This window comes from Numida meleagris, chromosome 2 (assembly GCF_002078875.1).
Source record: "Numida meleagris isolate 19003 breed g44 Domestic line chromosome 2, NumMel1.0, whole genome shotgun sequence".
NCBI lineage: Eukaryota > Metazoa > Chordata > Aves > Galliformes > Numididae > Numida > Numida meleagris.
In genome coordinates this window covers 35732134-35748642 of record NC_034410.1, presented here as the reverse complement: position 1 = coordinate 35748642, position 16509 = coordinate 35732134, and the positions used below count along the sequence as shown (strand labels likewise).

At 36.7% G+C, this 16509-nt stretch overlaps 2 protein-coding genes across 6 annotated transcripts in view; one reads left to right on the top strand and one right to left on the bottom strand.

The window, feature by feature from the left end:
• Nucleotides 1-8769, top strand: part of PP2D1 (protein phosphatase 2C like domain containing 1) — a 21558-nt gene extending 12789 nt beyond the window's left edge. For 2 of the 4 annotated variants that reach the window (XR_002434754.1, XR_002434753.1), the window contains 3 exons: nt 1775-1895; nt 2040-2138; nt 7620-8769. The gene's annotated coding sequence lies outside the window, so the exon portion shown is untranslated. The remainder of the gene's footprint in view (nt 1-1774; nt 1896-2039; nt 2139-7619) is intronic. The other 2 variants (XR_002434756.1, XR_002434755.1) reach the window with 1 other exon arrangement.
• On the bottom strand, nt 15-16509 carry RAB5A (RAB5A, member RAS oncogene family). Of its 2 annotated transcripts, none has more exons than XM_021385456.1 (6): nt 16289-16509; nt 10201-10449; nt 7210-7361; nt 6269-6391; nt 4357-4450; nt 15-1492 (listed from the first exon to the last, which is right to left on the bottom strand). In XM_021385456.1, the coding sequence occupies exons 2-6, from the start codon at nt 10361-10363 to the stop codon at nt 1377-1379; spliced, it is 648 nt and encodes a 215-aa protein (XP_021241131.1). In that variant the 5' UTR covers nt 10364-10449; nt 16289-16509; the 3' UTR covers nt 15-1376. The 2 variants fall into 2 exon arrangements, with proteins under 2 accessions (XP_021241131.1, XP_021241130.1); XM_021385455.1 differs by having other exon boundaries at nt 10201-10453; nt 16289-16508.

Here is a 16509-nt window from a genome sequence, read left to right as displayed (position 1 = left end):
CAGTAATCGCAAACTTCTTTTTTTTAACCACTTTATTCAAACCTGAGCACCTCAATATAAAACTAAACACTGGTGAACCGTCCTTTGCCTTGCTAAACCCAGATTACTGCAAATTAAAAATCTGCACAAGTAAGTTTCTGCTATCAGTTCAACATTTAAATAGACTAATTCATCTCTTCTGACACACTTGGTAGATTTCATATAATGAAAATAACTAAGAATTAGTGCAATATACTGGACAGATCAAAATAAAATGTACTTTGGAAAACAAAGTTGCAAAGTTCATTATTGACAGACAGCAGTACTTATGTTACAGATACAGGAGCATCATGTATTACTGTTCTAGCCATCAAGGAAGAACTTAGAACCCCCTTTGATTAGAGAGGAAAAAAGTTAGCTTTAAGTAACTGTACATTCTGTATACCTTTAAGCAACTCTTAAATATTACAGAAAGTATTAAACAAATGTAGACTACAATGCAGAGTACCTATTTACAGTACATTAATAACCAAATTTAAAATCAAGTTGAATGTCCGTAATAGTTAGTGCACTATTTTTTTTTCCTCAGGGGAAAAACAAACTGTAATGGCCAGCAATGATCAAAACCAAGAAAAAAAAGTCACAGACACCAAGTTTGTTGTGGTTTTACTTGAAGAGCTCTTACAGTTTGTAAAGGAAAAATATCCTATATTGTAACGTTGAATTTACTGGTTTGTACCTTTTGAACAGATTAAAAATGAAGTTAAACTTGATTTATCATACTCTCTTTAGACAACTAACTGGGTTGATATAATTTACATACAGTGTACCAACTAAAAATCCACTTTCCTGCAAGCATAGGGTTCTTAAAATTGTTAATGCAAGTATTATTTGGGATTAAATTATTAAACTATGGAATGTATAACTAAACAGTATATACCTGCAGAAACAACTGGTTGCATCAATACTGTGAATAAGTTTTATTTTTAGACCCTGTTTCTAAAACTCTTTTAAAGCACAATTGAGAATTGTGAAAAGTTCAAATTCTAGTCATGGTAACAGCCATCAGTATTGAAGCTACAGGAACTGGCCAATTAGGTCCATGGAAAGTAGGTCTTCTATATCCCTAATGGTAAGCGATTTTTAAAACTTTTCATCTGAAGGAAGTTTATTCCGCTTCCATCACTCCTCTATGCTGAAACATTAAAGACAGCGGTGGATACATGCATGTTAAAATTTTAGGTCAAAAGGAAATTCTGTATCATAAACTTGACTATTATTGTAAGTCTCTTCGCTGTTTGGAAGCTGTACTGGGCCAGGTTAAGCACTCCAATTCCATGGTTATTAACAGTTAGGAAGCAGAAGAATATTCAGAACAGTTTAAAGCAATTGATGTTTTAGTTACTACAACATTGACTCTTGGGTGGTTGTGTGGGTTCAGTAAGGTCTACTCCTCTTCCTCTGGCAGAGTTGGCTCCTGTACTCTGTGGTTCATTCTTGGGCAATTTTTTTGCTATAAAATGAATAAAAAAATAAGAGGTTAAACATTGTAGTGAGATTAAATCATCTGAGTACACAAACAGTCAGCACTTCATTGCTCTATAAACATATCAATATAATCATTATAAAGTCTGATTCAATTCAGTGTGTTGGTAGTAAAAGAAGTTAAGACACAACTTCTTAATGATTAACCACCTTATCTAAGAGTTAAGAACAAAATGCGTTAGTATCTTGAGCATTAAAAAGTATCTACCTAGGTAAGCTGTGCAATGTCACTAAGTGACAGCTCTTGCAGGAATTCATCCACACAGAATCGTCTTTAAGATAAGAATGTTGGGGGTAAAAGATACAGAAACAATGAAAGAGGACACAACAGACAGAAATGGGTCAACCTACAGCCCAGATAACCACGCAGAGTAAGTACTGCAAATAACTTAAGAAACGGTCCTCACCAAAAGATCAAACCTCTTTTTTTTTTTAATCGCCCCTCCCTCAAAGATGCATCTTATGTCCAGTTCTTATGAATCAATTTACTGTGCTAATCTTTGTCATCCTTGTAGCTCGAGGATAACTTCTCAATCGGACATGGAAAATATGGGTGACAAGCACTACCCTTCTCAGTAGCAAGTCCTTGGAGTAAAATGATGACAGAGAGAAAGGTAAGTTCTACTTTAGAGGACTTCCATGGGGCTGTCTTGCCCACATTATCAGGACTCAGCCACCATCTCTGTTTACTTTCTGGCTGCATACTTTGATTCCAGAATTATAATGCTGGCCAATGTTAGGGAAAGTTGTTCTTTAAAAAAGGAATGAAATTCAACTACAGGAACAGGCAGCAATAAGAAAACTAGCACATCAAAGAGATTAACTCAGTTAACAGAACCCAAGAGTTCTCATGACACTAAGCTGCAAAGACAGTATGAAGAGACACAACATCAGCAAAAAAAATGTCTTCAAAGAAACGTTGCTTGAGATTACAGATACTGGAAATGAGCAATTTTATTTTTTTTTTAGTATCTGGAAGTTTTGAACTAGCTCTAAAGCAGTTAATTCACAAGCAGCTGTAGCTTGCATCCACTCCTTTCTGTGCTCTCATTTTTGACTTTTCTCACATTTTTGGAAGATCACATTTAGATATGGTCCTTAGAAATGAACTCATGTTCTACAAAAGGCTATTCTAAGCTCAATGCTGCACAGATCTTGTTCCAATGCAATGCTAAGTTTGAATTTCATCCAATTCACCCAAAGAATACTCACATGGACTAGGAATCTTGCAGACTAAATACCCAGGTACTAAGTATGTACTTTTTGTCGAGTTTATTGTGTGCACATTAGAGTATGGACAGGTAAGAATTATTGTTTACATAATAAATTACCAAAAACCCAGACTTTGAAGATTCATTTTTCACATCTCTTTTAACAGCATGATGCAAACTGCATCTTTAAAAAGTTATTTTTGAAGCTGTGCTGTAGTCCTGCGAAGAGGTCTATAATTGAGCATTTCTGCATCATTAAATGCAGAGCTACCTCCACCATTTATGACAAAAATATATTTTCTACTTAGAATTCTGTACCCCACCCCCACCCCTTGTATTTATAGTTAATATGAAGAGAGTACGTGCTGTAAAATGTTGTTATCATCATAATTTCATTTGCATTTGCTAGAAGTTCAACCACGTAAGTTACCTTCTACTTTACTGGTTTGCAAACAAAAAAGGTAAGAGCTGTTGAAAAACAATTTATTTTGATAGCAAGAGAGGTTACTGCAGTGCAAAATGAGAAACAGATTAAGACAGTTATTTGATACTATACTTCACTGTTTCCTCACAGTAAGAGTGACTACTGTAATTATTAAAGGTTATTAAATATTATTAGGTTATTAAGGTTATTAAATAGGACAAGCAACCCACCTAAAACACCCACTTTCTTTTCCCCTTTTCATATTTTTTTTTAATTAACAGTGAGATATGATGTTATATCCACCAAGGGAATTCACAAGACTGTTAGTAACTTAACCTTTCTATTATGCTTTAGGAATGTTAGTGCTAGAAATATATTAGTAAATTCACTTCTCATACAAAGTACCCTTTACTTGTACTCAAGACTTGAATTTAAACACGTATGCTCATCCTTGGCACACCCTTTGTATTTTACATTGCTGCGTTTGGAATTCAAACAATTTTAATATAGAACAGTATTCAGCAAATACTTTGATTAGACTAAAATGAATACTCTTAACTTCTTCAAAGCAAGCCCCTGTCATTCTCCTATTTTGATATGTTTCCAGCTTCAATTATGATTGTCTTTAAGAAGTACTTAATTATAGGTTCTGCACCTACCCAAGGTTGTACACAAGCTGTTGCAAAAAATGTAACATTAAAATTACATATTTATACATTTTCACTTACATTCTTGTACGAATTTGATAACCATAAAATACACATTGGATTTGTTAAAGAAAAACTAGGTAAAACTTTCAATGGTTAACTACAGCATGGGAAAGATGTATTTTTTTTAATATGTAACAGCAACTAGAGCTTAATTTTGCTTCAGCTTGAAGCAGTACCACTGATCACAACATGAAGACAGTTACGTGAAACTTGCTGACAGAATACAAATTAACCTAAGCTTGTTCTGCTACTACAAGTTAATCCAAGCTCTAAGTGCTTGACAGAAGACCTGCGCAAATATGCTTCAGTTAAGTTTATCTCAACATCATAAAGGAGCTGAAGGGGCCTAAGGAAACTTCAGTCCCACAGAAAGAAATATAATTCATGTGAAAGACTCAGAGAGCTTGAGTTAGGATGCTTCAGATGATATGAATCTCAAAAAAACAGTTATCTTAAATTCTCTTTTTTGCCCCCCCCATCAACTCACCAATTGCCATAAATATTTCATTTACGTTCATAGATGTTTTGGCAGATGTCTCCATGAACAATAAACTGTTGTCATCTGCATAAGCTTGCGCTTCCTGAAAGAAAATACTGCATTAGTCCATTCCTAAAAAACAAAAGTTAAAGCCTCACTTTATTACACGTTGTACTCTTACTGCTACTGAGGAAGAATTTCTATTCCATTTTGGAAAAAAGGTTTGTTGAAACACTCATGACAGCGTGATATTCATTAGCTATGGAGAAGTTGTAACGTCATCAAGCAATTAAAAGAAATGCAACCTTGAAATCCTTATTTGTCTTAAAAAAAATATTCCAGATCAAACCTAACTAAATAGTAAGTATTAAAAGGACAATCCTACTACAGGACTCTAGCTGTAATAGCAAGAATGAATAAGCATCAGAAAGTGCCTTCAAATGCCAAAAAGCCTATTACTACCTCTATAAAGAATGTTGCTGAATTGCCTTCAATCTTGCATTCACTAAGCCAGATTGATCAGTAGTTTTAGAATAGAGAATTTGTCAGGATAATAAAATTAATAAGGCAAATCTTAATGTCTTGTCATATGATCTTCTTCTCCAGACTGAATTTTCATCTGAAATACACATCTGAAATATTTCAGTTCCCTATTTTTGCCACTTCCTGTTAGCCAGTTCAGCTATGAATCCCTAGTGTCTTAAGATTACGTAACTGCCTTTGAATTCAATGGGAAATCTGCATAAAGCCAAACTATAATACCTATGATGAAAAAAGAAAAAAAAAGTCTAGTTCAATATTCATTTAAGTAACATCTGCTAAGACCTACGTAACTGTATCTGAAATAACACATTAACCAACACTTAGAAATCTGAAATGTTTTTGCAAACAACTTTTGCAAACCCATGAAGTTGACAGCAAAAAATGTTTAGAAATAAAACTAACAAAAAATCCAGTACAGGTAGTTCTACTTTGATAATTGTATTTGATTAAGTTTTTTAGCTACAGAGATACACAGCATTTGTCACATACTACAAATTCTCAGAATACCAAATTTTTCTGTGGTAGGCTTTATATTGCAATTGACATGAAAGAATAAAATTTTTGAGAATGTTGAATTTATTTTGAAAATACCTGAAACTACTAATCTTCACAGACTGATTTCTAAAGTTCTAAAAGGATTCATTATTATAAATAGCAGTACCTCACACAATCACACCAAATACAGATGAAAACAGTAACAGAATTAACGACTAATAAATGTTATCTTAAGATAATTGATTCAAATACATCAGTCTTGAATGGACCAGAACATCTGTAGTGAATTTCATTTGCTTTAGAAGCCATTTTCTGATTACTTTAAGTTTAACCAGCATTTTCAAGAAGACAAACGTAGCAGAAGAACACAGGTGTTATCAGCTAAAACAAAAAGAACTCCATGAAAAGCACCATTAGAAGTTGAACACTTCTTCAACAGTATACTCTAGGCACATTAAGTCTATCAATCATTTATCATAAGATAATCAAAATTCCCCTGTGGACAAGTCACAGAGCTTAGGAACACACTGTGTGAGCAGATCAGTCTATCGCTTCCACTGACACTCTAATTACAGATAATTTTGAGTGGAAGACAGGAAGAGATCATATCATAGAACATAAATTCAATTAGCCTAAAAGAGATGCAAATAAATTAGTTATTCCTCAAACTTAATTACTTATTCAAAAAAGTCCACTGCCACATGTCACTAGTACAAAAATAGATTTTTCAGCAACATCTAGAATTAGTCTCACTTGAGGTTTATATTTAACTGCATGACCTCTATAACAACCACCTAGTCTATGCATGTAAGCTCCTCAGCAGGCCTATTTACCTTCTGCTCCAACAAAAAGCTATTTCTATAAACAGAAGTTATGTACGTACCTGGAAATCCACAGCTCTTTTGTTAGCTAGATCAGCTTTGTTTCCTGCTAAAGCTATTACAATGTTAGGACTTGCTTGACGCTGAAGTTCTTTGACCCAGTTTTTCGCTCTGGCAAAGGACTCCTGTTAATGATTGCAAAATGATGCAAGTTGAGTTTTATCATCCTTTTGCACTCACCTATTATCCCAATCTCTGTTATCTATACTTCAAGCAGAATGTCAATTAAAGCAAGGCTGCTAACTCTGCCCAAAGAGGCAGTCACAGGGTTTCCTACCCTAACTTTTAGATGTACTTAGTTATGACAATGCTAAAAAAAGTAAATAAAGATATGAAGATTTATGCAGACTAAGTAAGGATACAGAAACAGTTGAGAGAAAATTGGAACTTTATTTTCGCCTCTATAAGAATTGAGTTTGTAAATAAACTCAAGGATTCTCAATGTTTTCTAATTATTGAGCACTGTCACAGTAAAGGGACAGTCTCATTTTTACCAAAAAAATACAAAGCTTATCTGATGCAAGTTCAAATAAAATCAAGTAATGTTATGTTATAGCTTCAGTAGATTATGCTGCCTATAATCCTTACCTTTTACTTAGCAATAACACATGAACGCAACATCTTTCACTGTCAGAAATAATTTGTCACCAGTAGTGTGGTGAGTAACATTTCAATTCAGATGAACTGATATAAAGGTGGGTTTGAAAAAAACACTCTGCAAAGGAATCTGCTTTCTCTATTTTTTCAATTACTTTTTAATATTAAGACAGACTATAAGGGGTCTCCCGGTTAGAAAAGTTTCCAGGCACAAATTAATATTACCCAGCCCAACATTAAATGATGAACTGATATAGATAAACACAAAACAGTTATATATATATAAAAAAAAGGCAGACTCAAGACCACTAAGATCCCCTGTATCTCCCTCTTCTATTGTACTTACCTCATTTGTAATGTCGTATACAACTATAGCTGCTTGCGCTCCTCTGTAGTACATAGGTGCTAAACTGTGATACCGCTCTTGCCCAGCTGTATCCCAAATCTCAAATTTTACCGTTGTATCGTCAAGACACACAGTTTGGGTTAGAAAAGCAGCTACAAAAAAGACAGAGGTGCTGAAACCAGAAGTCTGCTCATATAAAATTATGTTCACAGAAGATGAATCAAGCATGATTTTCCTGACAACTCAAGCCTATTATTAAAATACAGCAGGTCTGAAGACAATAGATTGTAAATGATCGACACAGAAGAATTACTTAAAAGACAAATGGAAGCCAAAATCAGAAAAGAATAATGGGAATTCTTCCTAACAGTTCATCAGAGTAACCACAAGATTTTTCTCTTATCTCCTAGATATGTCTCATCTTGATGCAACAAACAGCATTCCTTCATGCTACACTCCAACAGCTCAGACATGTACAGTGCTGGACCACATCTACATTATTTGAACGGTGTATTAAAGTCTCGATTTTCGGCTCCTGACAATCCCACCTTGGTTAAAGGTTATAGAAGTACAAATAAGTTCAGAAATTCCTTGCTCATAAAGCAGTCACGTCGGTATATTTTCAAAGCATCATCTGCACAGCAAGTTTCAGGGAAACTTGCATCTTCTGCCACTACAGCTTAACATATTTATCTGCATATCTAAAACCTACATCTGTTATTACCCTAAGTTATCTTCTAATCACAAAAAAACAGTAAGTAGTTAATAGCAAGTCTTCAAACAGTTACTCCTAGAAAATACTTTCCATTCAGATTAAGGTTACATAATAGAAACACCTCTGTGTTTCTACAGAAATCGTATTTCAAAATTATGCCAAAATCTCAATGACATGCAGGGAAGCCCCCTACTTGGTAGAGAAACTGGGACTCTCATCAACACACATGTTCACAGACATCATTTTAAATCAAATGCCATTAGTGGCACTAACCAGTAACTCTTGCACACCTCGGCTGTCATCCTGTCCCACATACTCCAAGACATTGTATCCTATGAATCACTCCAGAACTGCTGCAACCTTCAACTCGGCTTATTAAAATAACGCAAAGTCAATCTTGCTCCATATGAATGACACTACAACTACTGTAGAGAAGTTGACTACTAAGTAGTCAGATGCTCCTGCTGCAGAGGAATGAGCATCCATCAGAGATGAGGAAGTAGGCTGCAGAAGTAAAATGCTTCGATGTTCCAATGTTAAATCGCTAGGACTCTGAATGCTAAATATCCAAGCACTGGTAAAACAGGCTTCCCCTACTATCTACTGAAGTAGCCCAAAACCAGAATAAAGGTAAAATAACCACAACCAACCCGTTCTGTGCAGTACTAAGGATTTCATCCTCAATCATCAGGATATTACATTTCTCCAAGGCAGAGAAAAGATGCTAAACAAGTGGAATTTGAAGTTCTTCAAGTTATTGTCTTCAAGAAAAGAATGTACCTACTCTCCGTAAATGAAGGGATGCACTGAGGGATATATTAAAACAAGCGTTTTATTCTTTGTCATCTCTTTGTGTTTGTTGAAAGGAACCATTCAATGACTACAAAAGAATGTCAATTTCTGCAAACAAGTTAACTTTCTTCTAGACTGCAAGACCATATTTAATTGATAATTAACTATGTTAATTATCTTAAAGCCTACCATCCTTCACAGTCATACTTTGCCTTAAGTAGCTAACAAGCACTGTCGCACTAGTCTGAAGTGGTGAAGTCCAGTTATCAAACACGGCACCGTCCAATGTCTGCTTTTAACTGCATTCTTTCTGAAGTTCTTATTCAGGCTCACAATGCACATAAGCCTCTCTTTGTTAAAAGGCCCTTCTGAATACAAAGAAAATTACGCCTAAAGCAAATACAGTCTATAGTTTGACAGCTCTCTCTACAGAAAACTTTCTGAATCCCAACATCGCTGAATTTAATATCTCTCAATTATATAGTATGGCATTTCCTTGTTCCTATTTTAAACAGAAGAGTAAACTAATACAGAGATTACACCAAGTGTACACATGAGCTTGGAGTTAAGCCTTTTTTAAAACCTTTGTATAGCTTTTATACAGTGGAACAGTTTGGGTTATTCCTAATTCTACCCACACACAAAAAGGGAATACAAAAAGAACTTTAAATGAATTAAAAATCACAGGAAGTGAAAAATTTAATCACTGAAAAATCTTAGGTTTTTGATTATTATTATTCACTATACCCAGATTTTTTTTGTTAACTTTTCAATATATCTTTTGGAATGCTTTCTATATTACCATAAAGCATATGAGATGATACATAAACCTTTCATATGAACACCTATCCTAAATCCATTATAAAAGGTACCAAGTCAAAAATGAGTAAGACTGTTAAAGGAGAAAAAAATGCTTTCTATTTCTGCTGACAGGTATATACAAAAACTACACCTAATGCTCAGAAACAGTGTAAAAAAAAAAAAAGGTCATGTTTGAAATTTAGATTGGCTTTATTTCTGTAAGCTTTGCGGATTTTTACATTCCAACAATCATTCATGTATAAACACACAAGTTCTCCCAATTCAAACGCAACAACAGGCTGCATAAATAACACTACAACCTTTTTGAAAGATGTAGTTCTTTGTCTCACAGACACCAAAATACTTGAATGGTTATTCTAGGCTTTATGCACATAGCACAGCTCAAATAGCCACATACCTACCCGCAAACAAAATTCAGCATAAAGTCCACTATTCAGAACCATTCAGTTCAAGCACGTTTACTTCACCTGCTTGACATGGAAGTGTGGTACACCTTTGTGCCAACTACAGTTCTTTTCATAATAAGTTACAGAGCTCAGTTCAGATTTGATCCTTGCTGTCAATGACCCATTCTGGAATTGCCTTAATATTCAAGATGGTCAACAAAAAGAAAATGGAAAGAATAAAGACTCAATGTGAAATAAAAAGGATAATTTTCTCACCTCCAATTGTACTTTCTTGAAACTCATGAAACTGTCCTTTTACAAAGCGAAGCACCAAACTCGATTTACCAACTGCAGACTCTCCTAGAAGTACTAATTTGAATTGGCAAATTTTATTTCCAGCATTTGGCCCATTGGGTCTTGTTGCTCCACGATTAGCCATGCCCAAATTAGAAATAAGTCCTTTGTTTCAAGTTCTTGAAAGCAAGGTCCAGGATTCAGAACTCAGTGGCTTCTGCTGTTAACAACCTGGCTATGAAAAAACAATGTGTGGCATTAGATTTACAAGCCAAGTAAAAAAAAAAAAATCTAATTCACCATTGGAGCACAGAGTACATATAACTTGTACTAGTACTTACCACAGCCAAGAGCCCCCAGCACTGCCACCCTCACGGTTAAAATGTCAACTAGACAAAAATCTATGATAAACAAAACACTTATCTTCTTCAATACCTAATCCACCCATTAATGCTTTCAATTACGACATTAAAGCCCAATTATGTTTTTTCTTGCAAGACTTCAGTCTCTTAATCATAAAGTGGCTTGAGACGGAAGGGACCATAAAGACCACCTGGAACCTTCCGCCTGGAAGGCTCTCTGTTGCAAGCTGAGCAAACTTCTTCATAGGAGAAGTGCTCCAGTCCCCTGATCATATTCACAGCTCTCCTCTGGTCCTGTTCCAACAGCTCTGCATCCTTCTCATGCTGGAGGCCCCAGGGCTGGACTCAGTACTGCAGGCGGGGCCTCATGAGGGCGAAGTAGAGGGAGACAATAACTCCCTCACCCTGCTGACCACCTCTTATTCATGCAGCCCAGGATACAGTCTCTTACTTCATAACATATCAAGATCAAAGTATAACAGCACAACAGGTTCAGACTTGTCATTTGATATTTTACCAATAACATGCAAGAAATAACCAAGACTTGTTTTTCTAATACTAAGCAACACTCAAAAGTCAGCAACAGTAAAGAACGCAAAAAAACAAACCTGGGGAAAAACCCAATCAATACATCAAGATCTTCACAACTACACTTTATTGTTCCACTTTTATCACACATATCAAATACAATTTACTCAGATTAAGAAGTACAGATCTTGACATACAAAGCTTTAGTATATTTTTCTAGTTAACAACTGTAGTTCTAGAAGTGAAAATGCAAAGCATAGCATATATGGGAAAATGAGTAGTCTCCTGACTGGAAAGAATTTCAGATTGCTTTGTGCAAGCCACCAGAGATCTATCACATGGTAATAAATCAATATTTCCAAAACCAATAAATATCCTAGAGATCTTTGCTAAGAACATATGCTAACGGTGTGTTCCTTCATTTTATCTCCTCTTATTGCAAACTCTTTAAAAAAAAAATCACAATATTTATTCATGTGGATGAAGAAGCATTGAGTCCCTGTTGTTCTCACTTCTGAACCAAGGACTTGCGTTTATATGTGCACGTTTAACAGTGGAGATTAAATCTTTCACAGGTAGGCATTGATATATGAAAAACTGGATAAGTATTTTCTATATTTTCTTTCTTCTCTCTTCCAAAACAAAATTCCAAGTGAAGATGGAGGAAGTATACCTAACTGAGCGTTACTCACTTCTCAGAAAGAAAAATGTATCCTTCTGTATTTAGAAGTAATTTATTAAAAAATCCCTTAGCCGATGACTTAGTTCCCATACAGGCTTTTACCTACTTGAATTATGTGCATTTGTTGAGGATAAAGCTTCTCTACTGTCTCAGATAAATACAAGTTAGGTTGGAGCATACCATCCCAATGTAGAGAATGGTTTTAATACTAATTTTGTAAAATGTGAGTAAAGCTACTATCTTCAAGAAGTTGTTATTCTATCTTCCTTACAGTAAAGCTACCACCTTTTCAATCAAACAGTAGTCTTAATCATTAGCCGTCTTCCCATTTTGAAGCATTAAGCATAGCTAAGACGATTCTCTATCAGGCATCTGAGGATTCCAATTTTAACTAAACACCAACCTTGGACACTATGCCTTTACTCCTCTTCCTAAAACTCTGTGTGTAAACTCTGCACAAATTCTGAGGAATGTACTGTGGAGTGCTTCACAGCTCTAGCAGAACCCAACCCACCACTGAAACACTCCCTTAAGCCTAATTTTCACAAGCATTACATGATAAAGAAATCAAAAGTATTATTTCTTAATGAACATAACATTTTGAATAAGCCGGTATTTTCTCACTGTAAACAGAACTTTAATATAGGTCCTCACAAAATATTTTCCAACACCTTACCGATACTCCTATTTGCTCATGCTGCTTCTTTACCCCTACTTCTCAAAATAATTTATCTTCTTCCAGTTAAAATATTCAAATCTTTTATCCATCTCTGTCTGTCTCGAGTTTGTGACCTGTTTGAGAGTTACAACTATTCTTAAATATCAGTCGATTTTTATTTTAGTTGCCCAACAGAAGTAAAATACTTCCAATATAAGTTCTCCCAAACATCTGGAAGAAAGTGTGCAATAATTAAAGTTTTATGAAGCAAAAAAAAAACATTGCCTATTCCATCATCGTTATTAACCCCTATAATTACAAATTTAAATCCTCTCATTAAATTTGTTTTGGTTGAATACTTTTGAATACAGGAATAGATCTAGCTGGTTTAAAAATATCAGGCCTTTTATTTATTTTTAATGCTATATGGATGAAATGTCAGACACAGCTGGTGTGTAAGTTCTCAGGCAAGACTTTTTTCCACATGTACTGCTGAAATATGCTTGAGAAGTTGTGGAAGAACTTGGATAAAAGTGGATCAGCGACAAGGAGCGAATCTCTCCCTAATTATAGTACAAGAAAAAGCAGCGAGGTGTGGCCAAAAGATAGCTCAGAATGTTAGCCATTTGTTTATCTTTTCTGTTGGAAAATGAAGTTACTTCTGTTTTAAAGTAAAACATCTGTTTGCACTGTAGCATTTTAGGGCGCTTGGGTAACCCTGAAATAATTTTAAAACCTTTAATCTTAATTCACCCCATGTTCTTTTAGACTCTGGAGCATTAAGATATAAGGGCTGAATCCAAGTGAAACCAAGTGAATTACTCGTCAGAGCAAGCGACTTTCAGATGATGTGCAGTGTGAAAAATCAACCGGCTATACTACTTAGTCTCTATGATCAACTTTTTGCTTGCTGCCTTACATACTACGTACAAAGGGAGGCATGAAAGAAAAACAGGAAAGACTGATTTATCCCATACAATACCTACTTGTTTAAACTAGTCATTTACAGCCTTTAGTTATTGAGATTACCGAATAGTTAATTAACTTAGAAAATATTTATTACCACTCCTTGAAAAATACTTTCAGGACCCAAAGTTGAAGTAAGTTGTCAAAACACGTACCAATTTTTTTATAAATGTCTCAGCAGAAAATTTCAAAGTTTACACACCCCTCCCTCTTTTACAAGAGAGCATTCTAGACACTCAAGTATTGTGCAAAAATAACCAGCTGTCAAGATGACAGAGATCACACTACTTGCAAGGCCATCAAGTCCTGCCTGTAAACATACTGCAAACAGTCTTCCCTCAGTAGCTGCATCAGGATGTCTATTAACTTAATGAAACCTACCACAGATGTACCACACGGATTTTAATAAAGGACAAAGGAAAAAAAAAAGAACTGAAAACCTGACAGAGCATATCCAGCTGATATTGATATATAAACAGTCACAATCATCTTCCATAAGCACGTATGTAAACTATAATCTTTTTAAAGCTTCAGATTACATTGAAACTGTCCAATAAGCTCACAACAGAACATCATACAAACATGATGGAAGAGGAATCAACAGATCTTAATCTGAAGAAAAGCAGTACGACAGCCATTACAGAACATTGTTGGCCTTTGTTTTTAGATTTGTGCTCAACAAACTGGCTCATAAGAACGTAAAGCTACATTTCAAAGCTACAGAACCCACATATGTTCAAGGCCACAGGCCACACTTGTTCCACCAACTCCTTAAGTCAGGTGTAAAACACTAGCTTTGGGAAACAAAAAAGCACCACACAGAAGACAGGAATGTTACTTTCAGTATATCACAAACACAAACTGTGAGTTTAATTCTTTTTTGACAAACAACTTTCAAGGCAATTATGAACTCTTACTTCAAGAGCTTAGCATCTGCATCTATTCTTCCCCCCCCCCACCCCTTAGCTTCAGTTAAGGTCTCCAGGAAAAGACACACTAAATGCATCATCTTCTATCCCTGCCATTATCAGGAAAGTGCTCCTGTTAAACCTACCAAGTAATTTACCAGATGCAGGGTATTCTCATCCCTTTAGAAGTCAAATTTATATTCTTCTAGGTAGTCTCTGTTAATGAGTTTTGTTACAGAGAGGAAAATGGTCAGAATTATTTTCAGGGAAAATCACGTAAAATTTCTTATGTTTGAGTTTGTAAGCGGAATTCCATCAGTTTTAGCCAACAGCTACAAACTCACAACTTAACGGAATAATTCAGACATTTAAGTGTTCAGATCAGTGTCTATTTTAAACAAGAAAGCCAATACAGAAGCATCAAAATAACACTTGTGACAAAAGCCAGCCTACTAAAGGGATTAAGACAGCTAACACTGTTCCTACAATGAATGTGATTAAGAGCATAACCAAAGACCTCAAGAAAAATCAGTGATTAATTCAAACATGGAACATTCTATCACTTGAAATACCTTCGCATTTCACAGCACGTGACAATATTTCTTATCATGAACATAATTAATATTGTACTAATTTCTAATAAACTTTCTGACACTGAATAGAGATCATACAGCATTAAGCTCGCAGCCATTGTCTAATTTGGTCATACTGGACTACCTTGTCTGTCTTAAAAAGCAGCATCTAAATGAATTTACTTATTAAGGACTCCTACTAACAATGTTTTCTGTTACTCTCTTCCAGACTTGGCAAAATTATTGTGGCAACTTTCTGCAGTGTTCAAGACAATGACATCTATAACTATCTAAACATTAGTTCCAGTTTATACTGAAACATAATGAAGCTGTAAATTAAAAGGCGTGAATCAACTATCACCACAAAAAAACCTCATAGATTTCCAATTAAATGCAACAGTTATTTAATAAGCTCATAAAAACGATATATAGTATCAGTTGCTTTGAGACAAACTAGTTCATCATACAGGAAATGTAAGTAATGATGACTGTACTATCACTGTCTACAGCCACCTCACTTCAGCTAACATCTACCTCTTATTGAGGCTTATTACATGATAAAAATACCATCTAGGCAAGACACCTAGCCTGCTTGCAAGTACGAACTGGAAAAAAAAAAAAAAGAAGATGCCATTCTGAGTCTGAATACTGTGTAGATGGAGCTCATTAATTTTAGTTCAGTTAGCTGCTCTTTTTCCATTCCTAAGCTGTGAAAGAGGTGCAAAGTTGAAACGAATCAAGGAAAATGGTGTTTCTTGAAACATTTTGATGATTTTACAGTTCAGCTCTGCTCTAAAATAGGAGGGCATGTTTCTACAGCGCTCCAGCTTCACCTCTAGTTCCAACCGAGACTCAGACGGTGCACACACTGCCCACTAGGCCTATCAGCATTCTCTGGATGGCGACGCGTTGTCTAAGTATTTTACTTCCCATGTTCTTCATTGGCCTTTCTCCAGCCGCAAGCGAAAGGGAAAGCAAGGGTCCCACCCCCCACAATCCTCATCCCTTCCATGCACGACTCGGGGGGCACAACCCTTTCCTCGCAGCTGGACCAGACGGCGCTGAATCGCAGAGGAGGACCCCACTTCCCGCCGCGGCTCCAGCCCCGCTGCCTCCCCTCCCCCGCGGCTCCCTTCCAGGCACAGGAATAAGGGGAAGTGGGAAAATCGGGGGCGCCATTTTGAGCCGGGAAGAAGAGAGCTCAGCCTCTCTTCCCTACCACTGGGCTGCCCACCTTGGCAGCCCGCCCCACCGCCCAGTCTGCCCGCAGCGCCCGGCGGCGGCGGCCGGCGAGGGGGAGGAAGCCCGAGCAGCCCAGCCCCACATCGGATACTGTCGGGGCTTCACTATCCGCCAATGCGGCCCCCGCCCCACCAGCCCCGTCGCTGCCTCACCTGGCCAGGCCGCGGCGGCCGCGCAGGGGAAGGGGAGGACAGGGAGTCAGGCGGCGGAGGCGGCGCAGCGTCTGTCTGCTTGTCTGTCTGTCCGTCCGGCCAGCAGGGCTGGAGGCCTAGTCGGAGCAGGGCCGTGGGAGGAGGGGGCGGCGGGGAGGCGGCTCCACGACAGGCACGGGGTGGGGGCGAGGGGCGGGGGCGCAGCCGAGCCTCACCCAGAG